The sequence below is a fragment of the Podarcis pityusensis genome (assembly GCF_964106645.2).
Source record: "Podarcis pityusensis genome assembly, chromosome: 2".
Lineage (NCBI taxonomy): Eukaryota > Metazoa > Chordata > Lepidosauria > Squamata > Lacertidae > Podarcis > Podarcis pityusensis.
In genome coordinates this window covers 98,785,337-98,808,257 of record NC_138029.1, presented here as the reverse complement: position 1 = coordinate 98,808,257, position 22,921 = coordinate 98,785,337, and the positions used below count along the sequence as shown (strand labels likewise).

Here is a 22,921-nt window from a genome sequence, read left to right as displayed (position 1 = left end):
ATTTTCAAATTACTTTAGCATATATAAGTAGGTACACATTCATCTGCACACCTGCAGAGATACTCACACCCATTTGTTTTGGTAATTCATTCTCACTTTCATTCCCACCTTGTTCTGGATTTATTAGTTGTAAATTTTTTTTAGCCTAGCTCCGAAGTTTTCAGAAAGTACACTTGACAATGGTCAAAACGCTTATTGGAAAATACTGATGACTCCAACATCTTACTCTTACTGAATCTAGCTGAAGGATGGTCATGAAATTTCTTTAGAACAGGGATGGGGAACCTCTGACCATGCAGCGGTTAATGGACTCCAAACATCCCTGATCATGTAGGCTTTCCAGCTTTCCATAGGCATCTACTTAGAATCATAGAATCATAGAATCATAGAGTTGGAAGAGACCACAAGGGCCATCGAGTCCAACCCCCTGTCAAGCAGGAAACACCATCAGAGCACTCCTGACATATGGTTGTCAAGCCTCTGCTTAAAGACCTCCAAAGGAGGAGACTCCACCACACTCCTTGGCAGCAAATTCCACTGTCGAACAGCTCTTACTGTCAGGAAGTTCTTCCTAATGTTTAGGTGGAATCTTCTTTCTTGTAGTTTGGATCCATTGCTCCGTGTCCGCTTCTCTGGAGCAGCAGAAAACAACCTTTCTCCCTCCTCTATGTGACATCCTTTTATATATTTGAACATGGCTATCATATCACCCCTTAACCTCCTCTTCTCCAGGCTAAACATGCCCAGCTCCCTTAGCCGTTCCTCATAAGGCATTGTTTCCAGGCCTTTGACCATTTTGGTTGCCCTCCTCTGGACACCTTCCAGTTTGTCAGTGTCCTTCTTGAACTGTGGTGCCCAGAACTGGACACAGTACTCCAGGTGAGGTCTGACCAGAGCAGAATACAGTGGCAATATTACTTCCCTTGATCTAGATGCTATACTCCTATTGATGCAGCCCAGAATTGCATTGGCTTTTTGAGCTGCCGCGTCACACTGTTGGCTCATGTCAAGTTTGTGGTCAACCAAGACTCCTAGATCCTTTTCACTTGGCCACTGTGAGAACAGGATGCTGGACTAGATGGGCCATGGGCCTGATCCAACAGGCTCTTCTCGTGTTCACTGCCCATGCTGGCTAAGGCTGCTAGGAGCTGAAGTCCATCAACATCTCCATCCTTCATCATGACACACGATGGATGCTGTTACCTTGTTGAGTAATGCCTAGATGGGACACCACCTGAAAACCCCACATACTCTGCCTTGAATTCCCTTACGAAACATACAAATATACTGTATTTTTCGCTCTATAAGACGCACCAGACCACAAGACGCACCTAGTTTTTGGAGGAGGAAAACAAGACAAAAAAAATATTCTGAATCTCAGAAGCCAGAACAGCAAGAGGGGTCACTGTGCAGCGAAAGCAGCAATCCCTCTTGCTGTTCTGGCTTCTGTGATAGCTGCGCAGCCTGCATTCGCTCCATAAGACGCACACACATTTCCCCTTACTTTTTAGGAGGGAAAAGGTGAGTCTTATAGAGCAAAAAATACGGTACTTAAGTTTACTTACTTAAGAAAAAACCTTTGCCTTTATTTCCCCTTCACTTCTCTAATCAGGAACTTCCCGTATAAGCTACATCTGTGCACTTTAACGGGCTATCTACATATCATATACCTATTTTGAGTAGAGAAGATTTGTGTGCTCACTTAACTCTTCACCCACTTAAGACCATAATAAGCAGAGCTTGCTGGATCGGGCCGATGCCTCATCTTTTTTTTTTTTTAATATTAAATCTTTATTATTTTCCTTTAAACAGCTTTCCAAACAATACATTGATCAACATAAAACCCCTTTTTGCTCTGCCGAGCTTACGACTTCCCTCCTTCTCTTCAACCGTTATCCCATATCAAATCCAATCGTGCATCTAAATCTTTACTACTTGTCTACAGGATTTACTTCAATCCTGCTAGTGTCTTCAAATTCTTACAATTATCACAGGCCAGTGCCTCATATAGTCCATCATCCTGTCCTCACAGTGGCCAACCAGGCGCCTGTGGAAAGCCTGCAAAGTGACCATGAACGCAATGGCACTCTGCCCACCTACGATTCCTAGCAATCAGTATTCAGAGGCTTGATGCCTCTGACAATGGAAGCAGAACACAGCCATCATGGCTGGCAGGTGCTGATAGCCTTACCCTCCATGAATCTGTCTAATCCTCTTTAAAAGCCATGCAAGTTGGTAGTCACCACTGCCTCCTTTTCTCCACTCCAAACTGCCCTCCTCACACCCTGCTTTTTCCTGAAACTAACACTAGTTTTGGACCTTGCAGGGAGACAAACTGCATTGGGGTGCACTTTGAAGCAAAGATACAGAGTTCAGTAATGAGTTACGCCCCTCTTCCTCACTCTGTTTCAATATTCAAAATCTCACCCAGTGTGCTTTCCTTTTTTCAAAACCAAGCCATCAGGACATTGTTAACTACACTGGGCACAGCGCATAACACTTTGAGAAATGTTTCTGTGCCTCTGAAAGCAATGATTCTTGTGGGTTTGAAGAGCATAAATAGTAAATGGTGTGGCAGGAACAGCAATTAACTGGACACCAGCTCAGGCATCTATTCATATTTTTTTGTTGCTCTGGCAGTCCAATGAAGAGAGCATCAAAGTGGTTAAAAGGGAAACCTGCAGTTGATAGGAACTCTTTAGAAGTATGTATCTTTAGAAGTTCTAAAAATAGTGCTCTCCTAGGGGGTTGCACTCCTGAAACAGAGGGCACAAGTATACTAACCCGCTAGGTGTCCTGCCTTATTTTGTGCTGTCATGCATCCACTGACGAATGTCAGTAGCTTTCTTTTTGGACATGAGGAAAAGGCCAAGCAGCAATTTATGGGAATGGCTGAGAGGGCGAGTCAACGGCAGGTGGAAAAATATGACCACATGTTTTAGTACACCCGCGAGGCTCCATCCAGCAGCTTGCGCAAATGGGCACCTTCATGCGCGCAAGGGCCTCCTCATTAATAGCTAAAGGCAAATCCCATTGCATGCTAGAGCAGGGCCATGGCGTTCATTCTGATAATGTTTCCATTTCAGTTGTCTAGTGGACAGCATGTCCCTAGAAGATGTAAAAAATGTGTCCCCTGCAGCCGGAACCTCCCCTTACACTGGGAAGTCAGCCATGCAGTCTCCATAGCCCCCACCAGCCAGTGGTGTTCTCGTCAGCTCTCTGCTTTGGGAAGGGAAATCAGAATGCAGGAACACTGCACCAGTGGATTTTCTAGCTCACAGCCATGTGGGTTTGCCCTACACCTGATGCTAACTTAAATCCTGAAGCCTTAGACCAGGGTTTCCCAAACTTGGGTCTGCAGCTGTTGCTGGACTACAAGTCCCATCATCCTTAGCTAGCAGTACCAGTAGTCAGGGAGGCTGGGGATTGTAGTCCAAAAACAGCTGGAGAAATCCTGCCTCGGACTCCAAACAGTGGGCATAAGTTTCTCCTCTTCCTTCTTGCCACTGTAACAGAAGGCAGAAAAGCAGGTATGCTTCCGCCACCTGGCATCTGCTTCTGGCAGCTGAATGAATCTGCTGAATCAGCAACCAGGTGACTCAGTGGCCTTGTTCAGATTCAACAATGGGCCACTGTTCAGTGTTGCATGAGTGAGCCTCGCAACTCATGCGACGTGTGCTCCTGCTCCCCTCCTGTGGCGTGGTCATGAGGAGAGAGTTGAAGCTTTTGCTTCCGTTGCAATTAACTTCAGTTACATTGGACCATAAACTGTGGTTAATCTTCCGACTGTTTATTAAAACAAGCTAGCTTCATAAATCACAGCTTGAAGACGAGCTTGTTTATGTAAACCATAGTTAAGACTGGTGGTGGTGGAGAACCTTTCCCAGCTTGAGGGCTTCATTCCCTTCTAGGCAACTTACCAAGTGACACATGCCTGGAGCAATAAATGTTAGCTTACTCTCACATCCCTCTCTATCCTCGATCCAGGCAAACAAGAAGCCTTCTAGACAGGAGTAAGACCTCAACCTGTCTGAGGCCTCACAATACTTCATTCTTGCGTTATTTCTGGAACTTATCCATCCATTTCTGCTAGTTACTTCAGGCAGAATGAAAAGTATCAGTAGTGTGTGTGTGTGTGTGTGTGTGTGTGTGTGTGTGTCCCCATATGACTGAACAAAGTTTATTTTTACAGCTACACACATACAATTGTACAGGAAAGGTGCTAAATTACCTTATGTACACAGGACTTTGCGTTCAGGAAAAAGAGCTCAACTGTGGTTTTGTCCTTCAGAAAGGAAATGCTTTCAATGTAAAACCTAAAATAAAGAAGGAGAAAGTGACTTTATATTACAGCACTTCCAGCTGTAAACGAATAGCAATCTGCTGGTTTGTGCTATAATAATGAGAACACCAGATTAGGGTGATGCTTCGATTGACTTTATGGAATAATCATGAGAGTGCTGTTGCATTAAAGTCCTGCTTTCGGGATTCCCTAGGCATCTGGTTGGTCACTGTGAAAACAGGATGCTGTTTTCAATGGGCCACTGGCCTGACCATTTTTATGTTCTTATAGTTACTCAAATATAGTGCAAAGAGGGCCAACGGGCCTGGTGCCTGAAGCCAGCTCCCTATAGAGCACATCCCTTGAGGATCCTGCCATCTAACATTCTGTGGACATGATCAAACCAGCATAGATGTCGCTGAGACAGGAATGTGAATATGCTGGGATTGTTATGGGTGTTTTAATATTGCTGTTACTATTACTGTATATATGGGATGTTGTCCACAGAGAGCTGAGAACTCAGATGTCAAAGCAGAGTCATCACATAAGAAGTTTCTTATCACCATAAAATGAACAATGCAAGTCAGAACCACAGTCAGACAAAGGGGTGATAAACTTATTTCCTGTGTTCCTCCTTTGTGGGATATGCTCTTATTATGCTGAAGAGCATGAGATGTTCATTATTAAGCTGCCTCTTCAGACCGTTGCTATTTTAAAGAATATTTCATTAGCTGAAATGTAAAGGAGATAATACCAAGCCAATGTGTGGTATGTTTAGCACAGAAGGCTACTTTAATTATTTGCGAGTTCATTGCTTTAGAACCCAAGGTAAGTTAACTTAAGGTTTGTGGGAGGAAAGTTCTCTGCCCCCCCCCCCCACAGCATTGAAAAGCCTCTCCAAAGGATTGGGGGTCATGCCTGAACAATGTGGGAAGCAGCAGAGGTACTGCTGGGGGAGAGGAAATATCACCCCAAATTGGGCAGATTTTTCTCGGTTTAACCTATCTCACAGGGTTGTTATGAGAAGGAAATGGGGAGGTATGTGGGAAGAAACGTATCCTGGCCTTGGAGAAAGGGCATGATGCACACATAATAAAACAATACAGTGTAAGGAGAGTCAGCTAAAAACTAAGAAATTAATGAGTGGGTGGATTTATAGAAGCGAGAATTGGAAGCCTTGTGCAGGTAGGGATGCAGAACATTTGCAGTCCTGCAAGATATTCCTTGAAGGAAGGGTTCTCTTTAAAATCTGCATTGTGTGTGAGAGAGAGTATATATAGCGCATTTTGAGTCATCTTACTTTAAATAGAGAATTTAAAACGTGATGCAGCATGTTCTGTTGGGAAGTGATAAGCAAGTGTGACAAAGTTGCTCACACAAATGACACCACACAAAAAAACCCACAGGAACCAACTGGCTATATCCTTGCTGCCTGTGTGTTGAAAATTAACTCACTGCACACAGGCACACTCAGAATGGCAGCCTTACTTTGCCTGGTGCTTCTAAGTAATCATTACTCACCTGACAGCAAAAAACAAAGTCGCTGGACCAGGTTTCTTGGGCAGATCGTGATCCAGAACTCTGTGATCTAACTGTAGCCAGATATTCTGACCCCTGGAGGAACAAAAAAGAAGCAACCCCCCCCCCAAAAAAACAGGGTTAGAGACAGGAAAAAGAAATGAAACAGGTTAGGTTCAGAGCGATAGAGGATGTATTTCAAAGGTATAATAATCTGCACATTACTTTACTGGTTTTTAAACAAACCCTGAATTTTAAATTTAATTTTAAGCAACTTTTAAAAATATATAGTGCTTTGCATTGCTCTAACCACTACTGTTTTAACCACCAAACCCCATGCCGATGGTTGGGGTTGTTGTTGTTGGTTAGGACAGTATGCAGTGCACACAAACTCATCTGCACGCAAACAATCCATACTGTATATTATATATACCAGAATGTGGGTCATCATCTAAGGAGTCACCTGCCACTTCACCAGCCCCAGTTCCTCTGCATTAAGAAATCAAGCATGACAGCAGGAAAAGGCCAATTGTTCTAAGCAACCATTATTTATACCTCCCACAGCCAACGTGGCTTCTAACAGATTTGCAATAGAATCTGTGCAGAAGGAATAGCACTGCAGATAGGAAGGACTCATTTTCAAGCAAAATGTATTATTAACCATCAGGTCACTGCCCATAGAGGGTTTGAGTCACTAAGTCCTTGCCACAAGCACAGTTTGCCCTGTGGATTTTATAGGAGAGAAAGTGGTGTCGTCCATCCACCATGTGGACTGCGTTAGAAAACTGAGAGAAAAAGTTATAATTGAAAAGGGCTCGATTGCCCTCTGGTGGTTGCTAAATTCATACACAAAATGCAACTAAATGGAGAATCACATTGACATGAGCTTTCAAGCTCCCTATAACTTGTCAAAGCAAAAGCTGCTTTATGTTGTAAGGATAACACTAGGGCCAGCCCAAGACACTTTGCTGCCTGAGGCAAAGAAGAAGATGGTGCCTCCACTTAGGTCCTTGTACAGAAGCTGGCTGAATTAGAAACTGAATCTGGTGGTGAGATAATGTGACTGAGGGCAACAGGCTGGTGTAAGGGGTGCATGAAAGGCCATGCATCACCCACAGCTCTGTCTTCCAACTGAGAGGAACAACCAAGGGGCTGCAGCCACTGCCCCATAGCATATGCCATCTGAGGCGATTGCCTCATGCTGCCTAATGGTAGGGCTGGCCCTGGATACCAGTCATTTCTGTAAAATGTAAGAAGCAATTTTTGCAAGATCACCGGGTGGAAATGCTACTGGGCAGGAGGCTGGAAGTATTGCCACACAAACAGCCTGTCCAAAAAAAACCCAGAACACCTGAAAATAGAATCCCAAAAGGTATTTATAAAAAGAAAGCATTTTCCGATGGTGGAAAAGACAAAAGACATATATACAGAGACAAATAAAAATCCCCCCACCCTCCGCCTCTATCTTCCAGGAAGGCTTTCCCAAGTGTGAAGTGTTCTTCCAAAAATATACTGATGACAACACAGAAATCTTCAGGGAGATTTAACAAGGGTGATAACATGCAGCAACAGGAAGCCCAGCACTCGTGTAACAGAAAGCATAAGCTCACATGTTAGCAAAAGGGTAGGAGCGCAACTTTCTGAGATGGGTGTTTAACCCTTTCCCTGATCACTGTTTCCCTGCTCCAAATTGCCCCTCACATCACTTCCCACCACTACAAATTTCCATCTGAATGTATGGAGAGGCATACATACATTTTGAAACTTGGGTGAGAGGAGTGAGAAGTGATGAACAGGAAGTGCATTAAGTACTCTCTTATACTACCATTTGTCCCCACCAAGTCCCAAAGAAGTGCAGCTGTAAGACTTCTGAAACAGGTGAATAATATAGACTTCTGCACCCACAGGAGGAATATCTGATGCTGCCTTTCTAGATGCATTTTGAAGCTACACAACTGCAACACAAGAGTAACTGTGTAATAAAAGCTTTATTTCCTTACATATATAAACTCCAAGTTTTGTTTGGTTTTTACTCCATTTAAGGAGCCTTCACACATCTGACAACGCATGATAAACCAATTTTTTAAAAAAATAATCCAATGTAAAAACAAAGAAAGACGCTGCAGTACCATTATCACATTGTAAAAGCATGCCTTAAAAGCAAAAATAATAATAATAATAAAATAAAATAGCTGGCTGAAAAAAGCAAACAGAAAGGAGATCAGTCCAGTAGTGAAAAGGCCATGGTGCTGTGTCCCTACCCACTGTACTTCAGAAAGCTGGGGGGACACAGCAGGACTTCCCTCAATGAACTAAGCATGCATGCAGGGTTATGTTACATTGGAGAAAGCAGTTCCAAATATACCCTTGTCCAGTGGCAATCAGTATTGTTGGACTTCAACTCCCATAATCCCTGGCTGCATTTGACAGGAGCTGCAGTTCAATGACAACAGCAGCAGGAGGGCACCATTCGGCTACCTGTACCCTAGTCCCAAATCATGTACTGCATGATGGCAACTTCAGCTGGTGTTTCAGAAGATGGTCCCAACTATTTACCAAAGTCTAGAGGAAGTCTAGAGGCTGTGGTTTTTCAAAATATTTTTTGGTCTATGGACAATTTCTCTGTGCAGTGCCTTTTTCACTGGAGTTAATATTTGTTCTGAATGTGGTTGGATTCTGCTTTAACTCATGAGTCTGTTGGTGGCCTCCTGCTACAGGAAACTTGCACATTGGGTTATTTTCTTGGCCAGTCCCCAGAAGTCAGTTAATTGTGGAAATGAAACAGACACTGACAAAGCAAAGGCGCAGCAAATGGAAAGCTATTATTGGCTACATTATTACCCAACAATTAGAAAATCTTTTTTTGAAGAAGCCAATCATCATTCTTTGGCAACCAGCTCAAAACAGTGGATTACAAAATGCCTGCATAAACTTACGTATCATCTATGAATGTTATCCCAAAATACTCCTTTTCTTTGAGGTTGAAATGGGAAGCCACCAGATCCAACAATTCCCGTGACAAGAGCTTGGGCTATTGAAGAGAACGATATGAATTAGATGGCATTCTTGCATCCTGTACATAACAAGCTATATTTGAAACAGGGCTATGGTCAAGCGAACCTTACATGTCATGGAACCTTTGTTTTTTTGCTTTTACCCCCAACAGCTCTCTGTGCAAACAGAAAATGTGTGTTAAGACCACCTCCCCTTCTTGTACAAATATATCTACTTCTGCAGCCATGGTGCATGATGATTTTTAATGTTTGTTGTAGACCAACTGAAATCAATGGACCTTTAGTGTGACAAAGTGATTTTTTTGCATGCGATGATACAATATACATTATATCAACAAACCTTATTACCTATGTTACGAATTCTCGTCTATCTCCATATTATGGGTGATGGGCAAAACCGGAGAGATTCTTAGGATGTTGCCATACACCAGACTATCAGACTATTTCTCCATCTAGTCCAGTATTGACTGCTCTGACTTGCAGCAGCTCTCCAGGGTCTCTGAAGAGCCATAAGCTCAGTGGTACTCTACTGTATCTGCCTTGGATGCAGAAGGTCTTAGGTCAATCCCTAGCATCTCCAGGTAGGGCTGGGAGAGACTGCTGTCTGAAACCCTGGAGAGCCACTGCCAGTCAGGGTAGACAATATTGAGCTAGAGGGATCAATGGTCTGACTTCCAATAAGCTTCTGATGTTCCTATGACAACAATGAGCCTGTGTATATAGAAACATCTGGCTTTTGTGTGGCTGGAGCATAACGTACTGTATAGTTGTTGCTCCACTCACCTTTTGCCTCTGGTCGCACCCACCACTGACTTACAGCTCCTTGAAAGTTGCTCATGAGGGAATGCAACCTTCACCAGAAAAGAGCTTCTCCCACTAACTTAAAGACTAAAATCTATACAGATCATGTACCTACCTTTAAAATATCAAAGCATCATTATCTTCATCATCAAGCAGTGGCTAATGTGAAACTGGCAGTGTGATCCTATTTGTATGTGTACTCAGAAGTAACTCCCACGAAACCCAATGAGACTTACTACCAGGTAAATGTATACAGGTTGCAAGTTACAGCATAATGCTCACCTGGCTGAGGTAGGTATTTGGCCCCCACACAGCTGGGCTTTTCAGCTAGTGCATCCCCAGCTTTAAAAAAGCGAGTACCCTCTTAGAGCCATTGATAGAGACCACTGAACTGGAAAGGCTGGTATAAAGCAGTACTGAAATGATATAATGATGCCAGAAATGCAGGTGTCTCACCTGAACCAGCAGCTCCAACTTCCTGTCATCCAGAAGCTGTACCTGACAGTGTCTCCCTTCTGTCATCTGCAAAGTGAGAGAAGCATAATTAGAAGTAGAATGGACTCTCCGCATTTCAAATAATTGGAATAACTGTCCTTCAGGTACTGCTAAGGTACCTATACCAGGCACGGGGAATCTCTGGTTCATGGACCAAATTAAGTCTACCACGGTCCTAGTTTGGTCCACTAGACCGCTATTCTCCAGCCACACTCACCTGGCCTCACACCTGTCATTATACAGTATTTTCTTCTGTTTACTCTGTTATTTTGTCACCAGTGAAGGCCCACCTGAAATATTTTCAAAGCACACTCTCAGGCATTCCACTGAGTTAGTTTGGGTGGTTTGAAATGTTTAACTCTTTTTCATCCAAGAACCATTCCTGACTGAAATAAAACAAGGCATTTCCTAAAGAAGAATCAGTACAGCCTACACTGCACAGTATATGTAGATGTTCTCCTGAAATGCAAGACTTACTTCCAAGTAATAAAAATTTACCATTGGAGTCTGACTTCCATAACATTTCCGACATGAACTTCCATCACAAAATCAAAGAGACTTTATTAACCAAATCTGCTACCTTAGGCACTTACTTGGGAGTAAGTCCCATTCTGTTTCAAGGAAACTAAGAACACTGCCTTATCACAGGTCAGATTATTTCATCTGTCTAGTATTGGCAGTAGCTCTTCAGGATCCTGAGAATGGTCTTACCACCTGCTACCTGATATTTTTAGGCTATCCTCTCTCTCATAACCACTGAGTAAAAATACATGTGATCTGGCAGCCCATCTCTTAATAGGCTTAATATGCAGAGATGGTGAACCTGTGGCCCTATAGATGATGTTGGATTCCTACCCCCAGCAGCCTGAAAATTGTCATGGATGATTGGAATTGTAGTCCAGCAACATCTGGAGGTCCACTGGTCCACCATACCTGCTGTAGTGAGATGGATCTACAGCCTTTGTTTGGTTGGTATACGTGTTTTTAAGTTCACCATCCTAATTTCTAGAAGGACTCCGTTAACTGAAGATTTGAAGGGGAAATCTTAGACTATCTAAAACTCAGCACTATGTTTTAATCATGGCTGGCTGTGTTGTGAGCTGGTAGATTAATGAAGGGTCCCAGAAGACATACATGTGCTGGTTGCTACAATGGCTGACTGAGGAACTTGTAAGGTCAAAAGAAAAGGGAACAAAACACAGTGTAACTCCTTTTTGCTTCCTCCTGCTCTGATGGAGAACAAAGGTTATTTCTTCAACTTTTACAAGACCAAAATAGTACACGACACAAAATGTTGAAAGTTCAATTTTCTGTCAAGTCAAAAAGTTAGTGGCTACGGATTCCACGTGTCGAATGCCACAATAATTGAAGAATGTTTTATTCCAAAGTGACTGTCAGGAAAAGTTGGGGGGAAAGAGCAAACTCTCCACAATGTAAGCTTGGTTTTCCTTCTGAAACCTCAGAAATTTGGAATAAAACCTGCAGGATATTTATGCTACTCCTCCACAGGAGCAGCATCCTCTTGATGCACAAAAACATGCTGTTAGAGGCAATATTTTTAGATCCCACCGTGTCATCAAGTTATATGTGTCACCAAGTTATACACCCAACAAATTTAGATGCTATATAAACAGGAAGCATTTTTTTTTTTTACCAAAAAAAGAGAGCGCCTAATTTAGGAAGTGAAAAAGCAGGGACAAACCTATCTTTCTAAATACAGAATAACTTTGTAGCAAGGAGGTCTTTAACGAAGGTATTTCCAAACTTGATTTGTTCTTTGCCTAGAACTGAGATTTTATTTCCTCTAAGACGAAACACATTTGTTTTGGCAAGTAACACCTGTCACCCTCCTCTCCTCTTCTATTACAGGATTGTATTTTAAAGTTGCAAAAGTAGATGCATTTTTTTAAAGAAAGGGATAAAAAAAAACAACCCAAGCATGAGTGCTTTCATTTTCAATCCATCTGCAGAATCTCAGGTTGTTAGTAGCAACCTATCAGCAGCTCCCCTCCCCATAAAAAAAAAGTGAATGTATCTGCACCTGCAATTTGAGAACAACTTTTAAAACCCCATGGCTTTTAAATAATCTGTTTCAGAGGTCTTACCACCTTTAGGTATGATGCAACCAGACACAGGGCCTTTTCAATAGTGGCACCTTAGTTGTGAAATACTCTCCCTAGTCGCACTTGACCAGTACCAATTTAACTAGCTTTGGGTGACCGATTTTATTTGCCTGACCTTTCAATAGATGATAAGTTTTATTTGAGCTGTTCTTTTTCTGTTGTTTTGGCATTTTTAAACATTTATTGTTCTATTTAAATTTAATTGTTACATTTATTTTAAATTGCTTGTTCTCTTGGAAACTTATGTCAAAAGGTAGAAAATGCTGCACCTTGAATAAGACTTTTTCCAGATAAAGAATGCTGTAAAAGTTTGGCTCAGACCTACATTGCATGTCTGTGCATATTTAGCTACTTTAACATCGTTTCAAGACTACAGTATGACTGAAAGCAGATACCAAAATGCATGAGCTAGATTTGTTGGAATTATTTCCAATATAGCTCAAAAGGTTTATAGGTTTGAAGGGAGGATTTTATATATATTTGATTTGAATTTCCAAAACATGATAATATGATCCTTTCCTTTTTAAAATATCCAGAAGGAATCTCCCCCATTCCTCCAGCCTTTTTAGCTAAACTAGCTAAGCTTCTTGTGGAATGTCTCTCTGATTTAAGAGTGGTTTATCTCATATTAGCTTAATCCTGTTACCAGATGAATGAACATAACCCTTGGTTAATTCACTCTTAATTGAAAAGGAAAAGTGTCTGTGTAGAGTTGTGCAACTGTTACAGAACTGGATTAAACCCCAGTATCTCATTATAGTTGATTCACATAACCAAAATTCTACCACTTGCCAATGGCAGAATGCAGAGGGGAGGGGAATATAAGAAGCCACATTTTAATCAGGAGGTTCTGAATACAAAGGAAAAGACCTGTCAGTTCATGTTATAAAGTAATGAATAAAGCAAATTTGTTCTCAAAGTTGCTAACTAGCTTGAATCCCATGTGGCTAATTGACAAGGGGAGGGAATGCAAATTTGCCCATTTCTGCCCCAAGACAGTTAATTTTTCAAATATTGATTGAAGAAAATCTGCAATGTAATGTTTGAGTTCCAATGGACTGAAAATGCAGATCAGTCAAAACAGACAGATTGAGATCAATACTATACTCCCTGAAGACCCCACCCAACCTACCCTGGTGTGAATCGGCAGAGTTAAAGTGAGGCCCAAAGTACATGTTGTTATAAGCAGCGCTTGCCTCCTCTTCCTCTCATTACATACCAGTCACGTAAGGAAGCCACTTGCCATGCTATCACTGCACTCAGCATTTCCTAAGCCTATCAGTGTCCAGTAGGAGTCAGGATACAGCAATGTTTCAGGTCCACCTACGTCCTACAGTCCAGGGTAGGCTCAGTTCAAGTTCTAGAGGAAGGAGTCAAAGACTCCAAAGGCAGGTAATGTAACCAAAGGAAGGCAAGAAGTCAAGTTCCCAAGAGCTACCAATAGTAGCATAATTCTGGAAAGAGACTGGGTTTCAATGGAGAGCAGTACCAGAGAAGGGAGCAGTCCCTCTGTCAGGCATTCTTCTTCAACAAAACCAGTAGCGGATGGCAGGATTGAACAGGTTTGTTTACCTGACCCCCTGGCAAATGAGTCACTGCTGCTTGCCAGGAGGGGCAAGAGAGGCAGCAGGGAGGGAAGTGGGGTGTAAACCAACTGAGAGGAGTACTGGGTTGTCTCCACTGACGTGTTTGCACCACGAGTCATAACAGAATGGAAACAAATGGACCCAGTTTCACTGGTGGTCTTAATTCACCTCCTGGCAGCATCACAGAATCATAAACTACTAAGCACATCAAAACTGTATACAGCGATAAATATTTTGGGATATTTTTGGAGATGTAATAAAAATGATTTTTTAAAAAAGTTGAAGTGTGAGTCCCAGAAGGATCATGAATGGAGGTAGATGGTGCACTGATGGAGATCTGTGGGAGGACGAAACAAAGACCACACCAATTTGCAAGCCCTGTTCTTAACTCAGTGGCTATGGGAACTGGATACAATGGCAGGGGTGGGAGGGTATGCCGAAAGCAAGACAGGAAATCAGGTAGAGAAGCAGAAAGATACGGGGTGGGGAGGGAGACTGGTAGTGGTTACGCTTATGCTAACACCAGGTCAGAAGAAGAAGAGTTTGGACTTGATATCCCGCCTTTCACTTCCCTTAAAGGAGTCTCAAAGCGGCTGACACTCTCCTTTCCCTTCCTCTCCCCCACAACAAACACTTTGTGAGGTGAGTGAGGCTGAGAGACTTCAGAGAAGTGTGACTAGCCCAAGGTCACCCAGTAGCTGAATGTGGAGGAGCGGGGACGCGAACCCGGTTCACCAGATTACGAGTCTACCGCTCTTAACCACTACACCACACCAAGCATGGGGCCCCTTATTGTAACATGGGAGAGTGCTGCTACTTCTTCGCTAAGCAACCCCAAGTGGCTGACCAGATGGGGAACTAGCGCAAAGCTTATGGGGCTCAAAACCAGCCAATGCCGACACCTACAAAACCGGATGGTGGAAAAGAAGAATAAACTGCCTGGGACCTGAAGACTGGCAAAAGGAGGAGTATAGCTGGCTGCAAGAAATAAAGTCGAGGTGGTCTTCTGCTGGACCCCATCGTTGTTCTCCCAGGGCAAGCAGCAGTCTATGAAAAGCATCTGCAGCTTAACGCCTTTTGGCTGATGTTTCCATCGTCGTTTCGGCTGCGCGGTGTTAACTTTGGCAGGGTCTCAGTGCTACTTTGGGACAGTTTCAAAACTATTCAGAGAAAGCTTAGTTTTGATTCTAGTGTAGTATTTTTCGGTCTATGTATAGAAGGGTTTGTTTTTAACACACAAAAAAAGAGGAGGGGAAACTGCTTGGCTCCTGCAGAGCATCAACTGACTTTCATATAATCTCCACCAGCTGAGCCAGTAAAAAAAAATAGAAAGGAAAAACTGGCATGGTCACAAGCGCAAAGCATTCCCCACCCTGAGAGAGGAAGGCACAGGGCCATTGCATATTCATCAGGGCTCTATGCACACTGTATTCCCTGCCTTTGAAGAACACTCCCAGCCACCACACACACAGACAGACACACCAAATTCTACACCAAGGTGACCCAAGTGTTGTGCCAAAGAAACCAAGTGCATATATTTGCTTTTTCTGCAGAGCTTTTATTCTGTTTCAAAGTTTTAAAAGGCTGCCATATTTTTTTGGAAGGGCTCCATGAACTGTTGGGATTTGGAGTGATTTGACAGGTAGCTCTTTGGGGTGGAGGTAGAAGTCAGCCATAAACAAATTATAAAGAATCATGTAGGCTTTTTTTCTCTCTCAGCCGGAACTCACTGGAATTCCAGTTCCACCACCTCTCAAGTGGGCACACCATGGCCATTTTAAGAGAACAAGGAAGGCGTTCATGGTGAGTTCTGGCACCTCTTTTTCTAGAAAAACTGCACTGCATGTAAGGCACCAGCAACCCACCTCTCTAGCACTTTAGATTATTTCTCCTATTACACTGTTCTGTGGCCCCCACATATTTAAAACGCTCTGCCATCTGTCACCATGGATTTGACAGGGAAATATCTACTGCATGCCAATGAAGATGGAAGCATGGGCATGGCAGATAACATGGTAAGTAGAAGAGGGGAAAGGTTCTAAATGCTAACAACAACAACAATTTTATCATTTATACCCCGCCCATCTGGCTGGGTTGTCCCAGCCACTCAATCCACAAAACCAAGCCCCTCAGCTCCAGGAAACTGCAAATCAAATACTAGTTCTTTGTGGTCTCAAAGTAAACCATCTTTATCTTCCCCTTGGGGGCTTCTGAAATTTTGCCAGACATTTGTGAATTTTTTTCACTGTGGCTATAAGGACTGGAAATTTTGTTTCCCTAAATGAAAGCTGGAATTGTTGTATTCTGCGAGAGTTGCCATATGTCTGGAATTTCCTGAACATAGTCAGTATTCAGCCCCCATAAACCGTGTCCGGGCAAAAATTGCTGAAATGTCCGAAAAAATCAGGACATATGGCAGCCCATGTTGTTAGTGTAGATTTTGGCGATTTCTTTTTTTTAAAAAAGCAGCTCCAAAACTCTTTTCTTTTCTTTTTTAGACTTTGCCCAAATGCCACCCCCCCCCCATAAATTTTCACTTTTTGAAATATGGCAACACTATATTCTGAAACAAAGCACAGAAAAGAAATGAATACCACACACATCATATTATATCACATACACACAAACACAGACATTCATCCCTCAACTGCTACAAGTTAAGAATATAATTAGAAGCCTGATAGGCTAGCTCTAAGCAACTACTTTATTCTGAAATTAAAAATGGAAAGCGTAACGCTGGTGGTCAACAAAAGAAGTTTAAAGACTGTCTCAAGGCAAATCTTAAAAAATGTATAAACACTGACAACTGGGAAACACTGGCCTGCTAGCGCTCCAGTTGGAGAACAGCCTTTACCAAAGGTGTCATGGGCTTTGAAGACACTCGAATTCAGGACGCAAGGGAGAAATGTGCTATGAGGAAGGCACGCTTGGCAAATCCACACCGTGATCAACTCCCACCCAGAAACCAATGTCTCCACTGTAGAAGGACGTGTGGATCCAGAATTGGCCTCCACAGTCACTTACGGACTCACTGTTAAAACCGTGTTTATGGAAGACAATCTTACTCGGCTATGAGTGATCACCAAAGAGGATAGCTCTAAATACGGAGCCAGTGAAATACTTTGTGTACATCTGCTTTCCTTGCCAGTAGTGCTGCAAATTAATTAAAGCTTTTGCTCGGCACACTCTTCCCATACAATGCTGGTTGTACTGCAAGCCATAGTAACCAGGCGAAAGCTCATGAACATGTTTTGTTCCAGTATCTTGCGTAGAGTTATTGCTAAATCTCCTGGGTAATGACATGAGATTGGATAATTCCTGTAGTAACAAGGCAGCAGCCCTATTTATATTTGCTGATGACAGGCGGCAAGACAGAGCCAGGAATTAAGTAACCGTATTGGGAGTGCGGGACCATGAGCTGCATTTCCATAATTTCTATTGACTCCAAACCTTTAGCAGATCACTTACCCCTGCCTCTACTTAAATTGCTGTATCTTCATAATGAACCGCATAGACACTAAACTTTCCACATCAGAGTTTTGCACCCATTATAATTCATATTTTGCTAAAGTGTTTTGCTAACTCTATACAGACACTAATCGCTTCTGCTTCTTCATGCTTTCTATTGCTGACACCCCAAAGCCCGTATTAGGAGTATCTGATATGGGGAAACATTCTTTAGGGCAATGATGATGATGCAGTGTTCATCTTTCTGAAGCAATTCCCACCTGTAAACTAGAGCTACACTGTTACTTCCCCTCCAGATTCATCTCTCAAAATTAGTCAAGGGATTATAATGCTATCTGTTGGACTAGAAGAGTTTTAAAATAGTTTATAGTTTGATCATCAGGCAGCTGCATCTTGACGGTTTGGTATGGCACTTTCGCTGTCTTTCATACACGCATACTGAGAAGGATGCAAATGGATCTGACAGGACTGAACTTTCATGACTCATTTCAACCTTTCAATAAGGGTGTGGATCAAAGGGCCCTTTCTAAGAGGCTGCTAATGAGCTCAGTGCCTGCCACTGCACCTCCCAGTGCCAAGCATTGCAACAGATGAAATGGGGGACAAGGGAAGAGCAGATCTCACTCATGAGACGTTGAAGAGTTACACAGAATGAAAAGAGACATCTGTATCTTTGGAATACTGGTAGTTCTTAGCTTGCCATAACCTCATGTAAAATCATTCTCCTCTGAAGAGTTCCAACACTGTAAGATGTGCAAACACGCTGAATCTGAGACCAGAAAGTATAACCTGAATGATGACTGGGACCAAGAGAGATGGAACTTTTTCACAAAGTAACAAACCCAATGCTTGCAACAATAGCGATAAATACAGTGGTACCTCGGGTTAAATACTTAATTCGTTCCAGAGGTCCGTTCTTAGCCTGAAACGGTTCTTAACCTGAAGCACCACTTTAGCTAATGGGGCCTCCTGCTGCTGCCGCGCTGCCAGAGCACGATTTCTGTTCTCATCCTGAAGCAAAGTTCTTAACCCGAGGTACTATTTCTGGGTTAGCGGAGTCTGCAACCTGAAGCATATGTAACCCGAGGTATCACTGTACAGTACTCAGAGCAAACACAGAAACACCTCTACACTCCACATACATCAACAGTTAGAATCCCAGAATTGTAGAGTTGGAAGGGACCACAGGGGCCATCTAGACCAACCCCTTGCAATACAGGAACCTTTTGCCCACCATGGGACTTGAACCCACAATCCTGAAATTAAGAGTCTCAGGCTCTACCGACTATCCTCCCTCCCATGTTCTACAAGAGGAATCAAGCATGATCTTCACGTTGAGCTTGCAATTATTGTCTAATATGCAATACCATTCTTTGCAGCAGTTTTACTCTGAAGTTATTTAATTAAGGCCACTTTACAACAACCAGCACAATAATGTGCCTCAGAAAAAGAAATTCATATAAATTTCTCTTACCTCCAAACCACACACTTTGGTAGGTTTTAAAGGGCTGTATGAAGTGCAGAAGGTACAATGCAAAGAGGGAGAGTGTTCCCCCACCTAAATAAAAGCTATTTGGAGCAGAGACTCACACAGTCCCAGACTTTCTTCCGTTGCCATGTAATCTCTAGGAAATGACCTTACTGTTTGTTGCTTTGATTACAGATTGAGAAACAAAAGCTTTCCCCAGTGAGCAAGGCGGCACGAGATATTAAAGATTTGTACAGAATGGGAGGCAATCAAACTTGAGAACTTTTATTGTTAAGATGTCCCGTTGCAATAGTTATTTGCCCCTTATCATTTCCAGCCTCACCTCCCCCTGCAAAAAAAACCACTTCCAAAAACAAGCTCTCCCTATAACTCCAGTGCAAATCACTATGAGGGTTCAATGCAAATACAAGGTTGCCAAATAAACACCTCTCCTCATGCAGCAAGTATGTACGTCAGGGGTGGCTAGTTTGTGGGCCTCCAAATGTTGTTGTAGTACAACTCCCATCATCCCTGACCATTAGCCATGGTGGCTATGACTGATGGGAACTGGAGTCCAGCAGCAACTGGAGGGCCAAAGTTTAGCCACCCCGGTAAGTGTATTCACCCCTAAGCAACATCAGGCAGAAGCGGTGTTCAGCCCAAACTGTGGGGAGCTCATGGGGAAGAAGATCTTAGAGGGCTCCCATCGCTCAGGGGGTGCTCTTCCTCACCACTGCCATTTCACTTGCTCTGTCCCTCTAGCATCAATCGGCACAACCTCCCCAAAGGGAGTTCATAAGGAAAGTGGAGGGTGTTGCTCCATCTTTACATCCATTGCATGTTCAAAATGTACAAGGGAACAGAGCGCAATAGTAAGGAGCAGGAGCAGATGGGTGGAGATGCTCCAGAGGTTGGCAGTGCAAGCCTCTAGGTTCACATTTGCAGGATTCACATATGTATGCACAATTGTTCGATGCTTGAGGAGCATCCAAACACCACAAATTTCATAGCTGAATGTGAGGGGGGCAGGGTCATGCTTATGGGGCTCTGTCCTATTCCCCACACGCATCTGATACAAGTTTCTAAAGACCCTGTGCACCTACATGCAATTGAGAGAGCCCTGCTTTTCTAGGGCTCTCAGTTGGACAGGAAGAGAGGCAGAGCAAATTCAGTTCATGCATCTGGTTCTTCTTTCAAAACTTATTTATATGGCATCATTATCCAATTCCCCCTTGAGTAGTTATTTAGTTGTTCATAATCTTAATACAGTGGTACCTCCAGTTGCAAATGGGATCCGTTCCGGAGGTCTGGCCACATCCCAAGGAATTCGCAACCGGAGGATTGCTTTTGCACATGCATGCGGTGCGTAGAACGCTTCTGCACATACGGCAAAACCCAGAAAAATACTTCCAGGTTTGCCGCGTTCGCATCCCAAAGTTTACATATCCAGAGGGATATGTAAGCAGAGGTACGACTGTAGCACAGAGCCAACAAAAAGGAGAAATTTCTGATATTTTCTGTCTTTTGCTTAACAATTTAATAATTTTATTATTTATACCCCGCCCATCTGGCTGGGTTGCCCCAGCCACTCTAATTATGTTATATGAATTGCATATAAAACTGCAGTGTAGTAATAACAATTTTAGATCAGGACTGTTCCTCTTATAGGGATCAGGAACAAAAGTATTGGTTCGCTTCTCTTTTTTCCATAGTAAAATAGGGAGAGATTAACTCACGGACTTTCAACAATACTGAACCATCTATTTCAGCTGTCACCCAGAATCAATGAATGATATGACTTTTAAACAACTAATTAATCAGTTAAACCTGTATACATTTACCTATCAACAAAACCATTCCCTCCTTTGTGAAAGAAATGCCTGAGTACTAGTATTCAAAATAATAACTTTTTTTAAAAAGTTGTCCATCATCAGGGGCAGATATTTAAAAATATGCTGTTCAATTATTCTGACCAATCAATCAACTAATAATTGCATATAATAATAATAATAATAATAATAATAATAATAATAATACTTACTGCATATGATAACCAAATATTTTTAAAGTACATGCATCTCCAACATTCAATACCTACAAATTGTTATTCTAACTCTCATTACATTTACAGTAGTACCTCGGGTTAAGTACTTAATTCGTTCCGGAGGTCTGTTCTTAACCTAAAACTGTTCTTAAACTGAAGCACCACTTTAGCTAATGGGGCCTCCCGCTGCCGCACCGCCGGAGCCCGACTTCTGTTCTTATCCTGATGCAAAGTTCTTAACCTGAAGCACTATTTCTGGGTTAGCGGAGTGTGTAACCTGAAGTGTATGTAACCTGAGGTACCACTGTAGTTTCAGGAGAAGCAGGATTCTGCCAGACCCATTCAACCTACTTCACCAGCTAATAGGCAGTAGTTTTAGAAATCTCCCTGCCTCCACTGAATAAACACTGTCTTCCTCTCCTAGAACCAAAATGGAAAATACACGTGTGCAATAAATGTGCCACCTGTGCAGAGGAAATAATAATAATTTTAAAAAATAAAGAACAAACATCAAGCCCACACCAACAAGGGGCCAACTCTAAGCCATATACAAGTTAAATCTTCACCAGCTGAGCATAGCTGTTCAGGTATGGGCCGTACTAAAAACAAATGACAAAAAACACTCATTGGGAACTATGGGAGCTATCCGAAGGCCCAGAGAAAATAACAGCAGCTTGTAAATGCCAGTTGACATGACTACTAAAACAAATGCAAGCTACCAACAAAACAAGGAATGGATCTTGGAAAGAAATGGAATTGATTACAGGGGTAGAACACATCAATACGGAGACATGATGGGGAATGACAGACCTTAAGAGACTGCAATGATGGCTCCTGAGACTGGGATGACAACTTTGAGACTGGATGCAACTGGGTTCTGAGGAAACTAATAGTGCTCTGCAGGTGCTGGCAATCAGCAGATTGTTGGTTCTTGCAAAGGCATAAAACTTTGCAGACTAATCCCACTTTTTGCAAGAAGGTGTGTCTTCATCTGCTGCACACCTGGCATTACATATAAAGTCAGGTGTAGAATATGGATGTGTGGCTTGGCCAAAACAGCCTTGCACCAGGCCTAATCAGGCCTGCAGGCCAGAGAGGTTTCCCAAACTTGGGGCTCCAGCTATTGTTGGATTACAACTCCCATCATCCCTGACTACTGGTCCTGCTAGCTAGGGATGATGGGAGTTGTAGTCCAATGACGGCTGGCGACCCAAGTTTGGGAAACCCTGTACTAATGCTAAGTAAATTGAAATTCAAAAGCTCAGCCCTATCTTGCACTTTTAGTACTACTGAAAGTGGTAATCCCATGTGTTACGGTAGAGGACTTTTGAGTAGGTACCAGATATTACAAAACATCCACAAACTTCTTGAGTTCAGATTACACTCGGCCATGAATCTTGCTAGGTGACCTTGGGATAGCTAGACTCCTGACTATTGCTCATAACGGCTGGGAGTGACATGAACTGTGGTCTAGCAACATATTAGGGCACAGGTTCCACACCCCTGAGGTATATAATGAATTCTACCAATACACAGGCATTCATAGGTGTAACAGAAACATTCAAAGCTAAGTGCTAGATGGGAAGTGGCCTGCCTCCTGTCTCCAAACACATCCTTTGTTTTCACAAGTGATCAAACACTGGAACAAACATGGGTAGAAATGGGCAAACTGCCTTGCTTCATAATCATTTTTAATTTGGAGGGAATCACTTCTCTCCCAATTAAGACTATGACCTTTGCCTGCTCAGCAGAGTACCATATTTACCAGGGTTGTGCTGGACAGGGAAAACTCACCCCATGTGAACATAAGAACAGCCTGCTGGATCAGGTGAATAGCCTAATCTATCTAATCCAGCATCCTCTTCTCATAGTGGCCAACCAGATACTTATAGCAAGCCCCAAAGCAGAAGAACCCGAGTACAATAGCACCGTCGTCCCCCCTTGCATGCTTCTGGTATTCAGAAACATACTGCCTTCAACAGTGGAGGCAGAACAGCAGCCATGTGTAGTTCTAAGGCTTGGCAAGAACTGTTGAGTTTGGAGTTCAAACAAGTATCATGAAGCAGGGATAAGTGTGAGGAACAAAACAGTAATCATGAGGAACAGAGAAAAAAGGATGAGC

At 42.7% G+C, this 22,921-nt stretch overlaps 1 protein-coding gene across 6 annotated transcripts in view; it reads right to left on the bottom strand.

Annotated features, from left to right (window-relative positions):
• The window catches only part of FRMD4B (FERM domain containing 4B), a 240,086-nt gene that overhangs the window by 109,515 nt on the left and 107,650 nt on the right, over positions 1–22,921 (bottom strand). For all 6 annotated transcript variants that reach the window (XM_080995685.1, XM_080995682.1, XM_080995681.1 and 3 more), the window contains 4 exons: positions 10,072–10,137; positions 8,737–8,831; positions 5,804–5,896; positions 4,232–4,316 (listed from right to left, as the gene is read on the bottom strand). In XM_080995685.1, the coding sequence (XP_080851811.1) occupies positions 4,232–4,316; positions 5,804–5,896; positions 8,737–8,831; positions 10,072–10,137 (339 nt within the window). The remainder of the gene's footprint in view (positions 1–4,231; positions 4,317–5,803; positions 5,897–8,736; positions 8,832–10,071; positions 10,138–22,921) is intronic.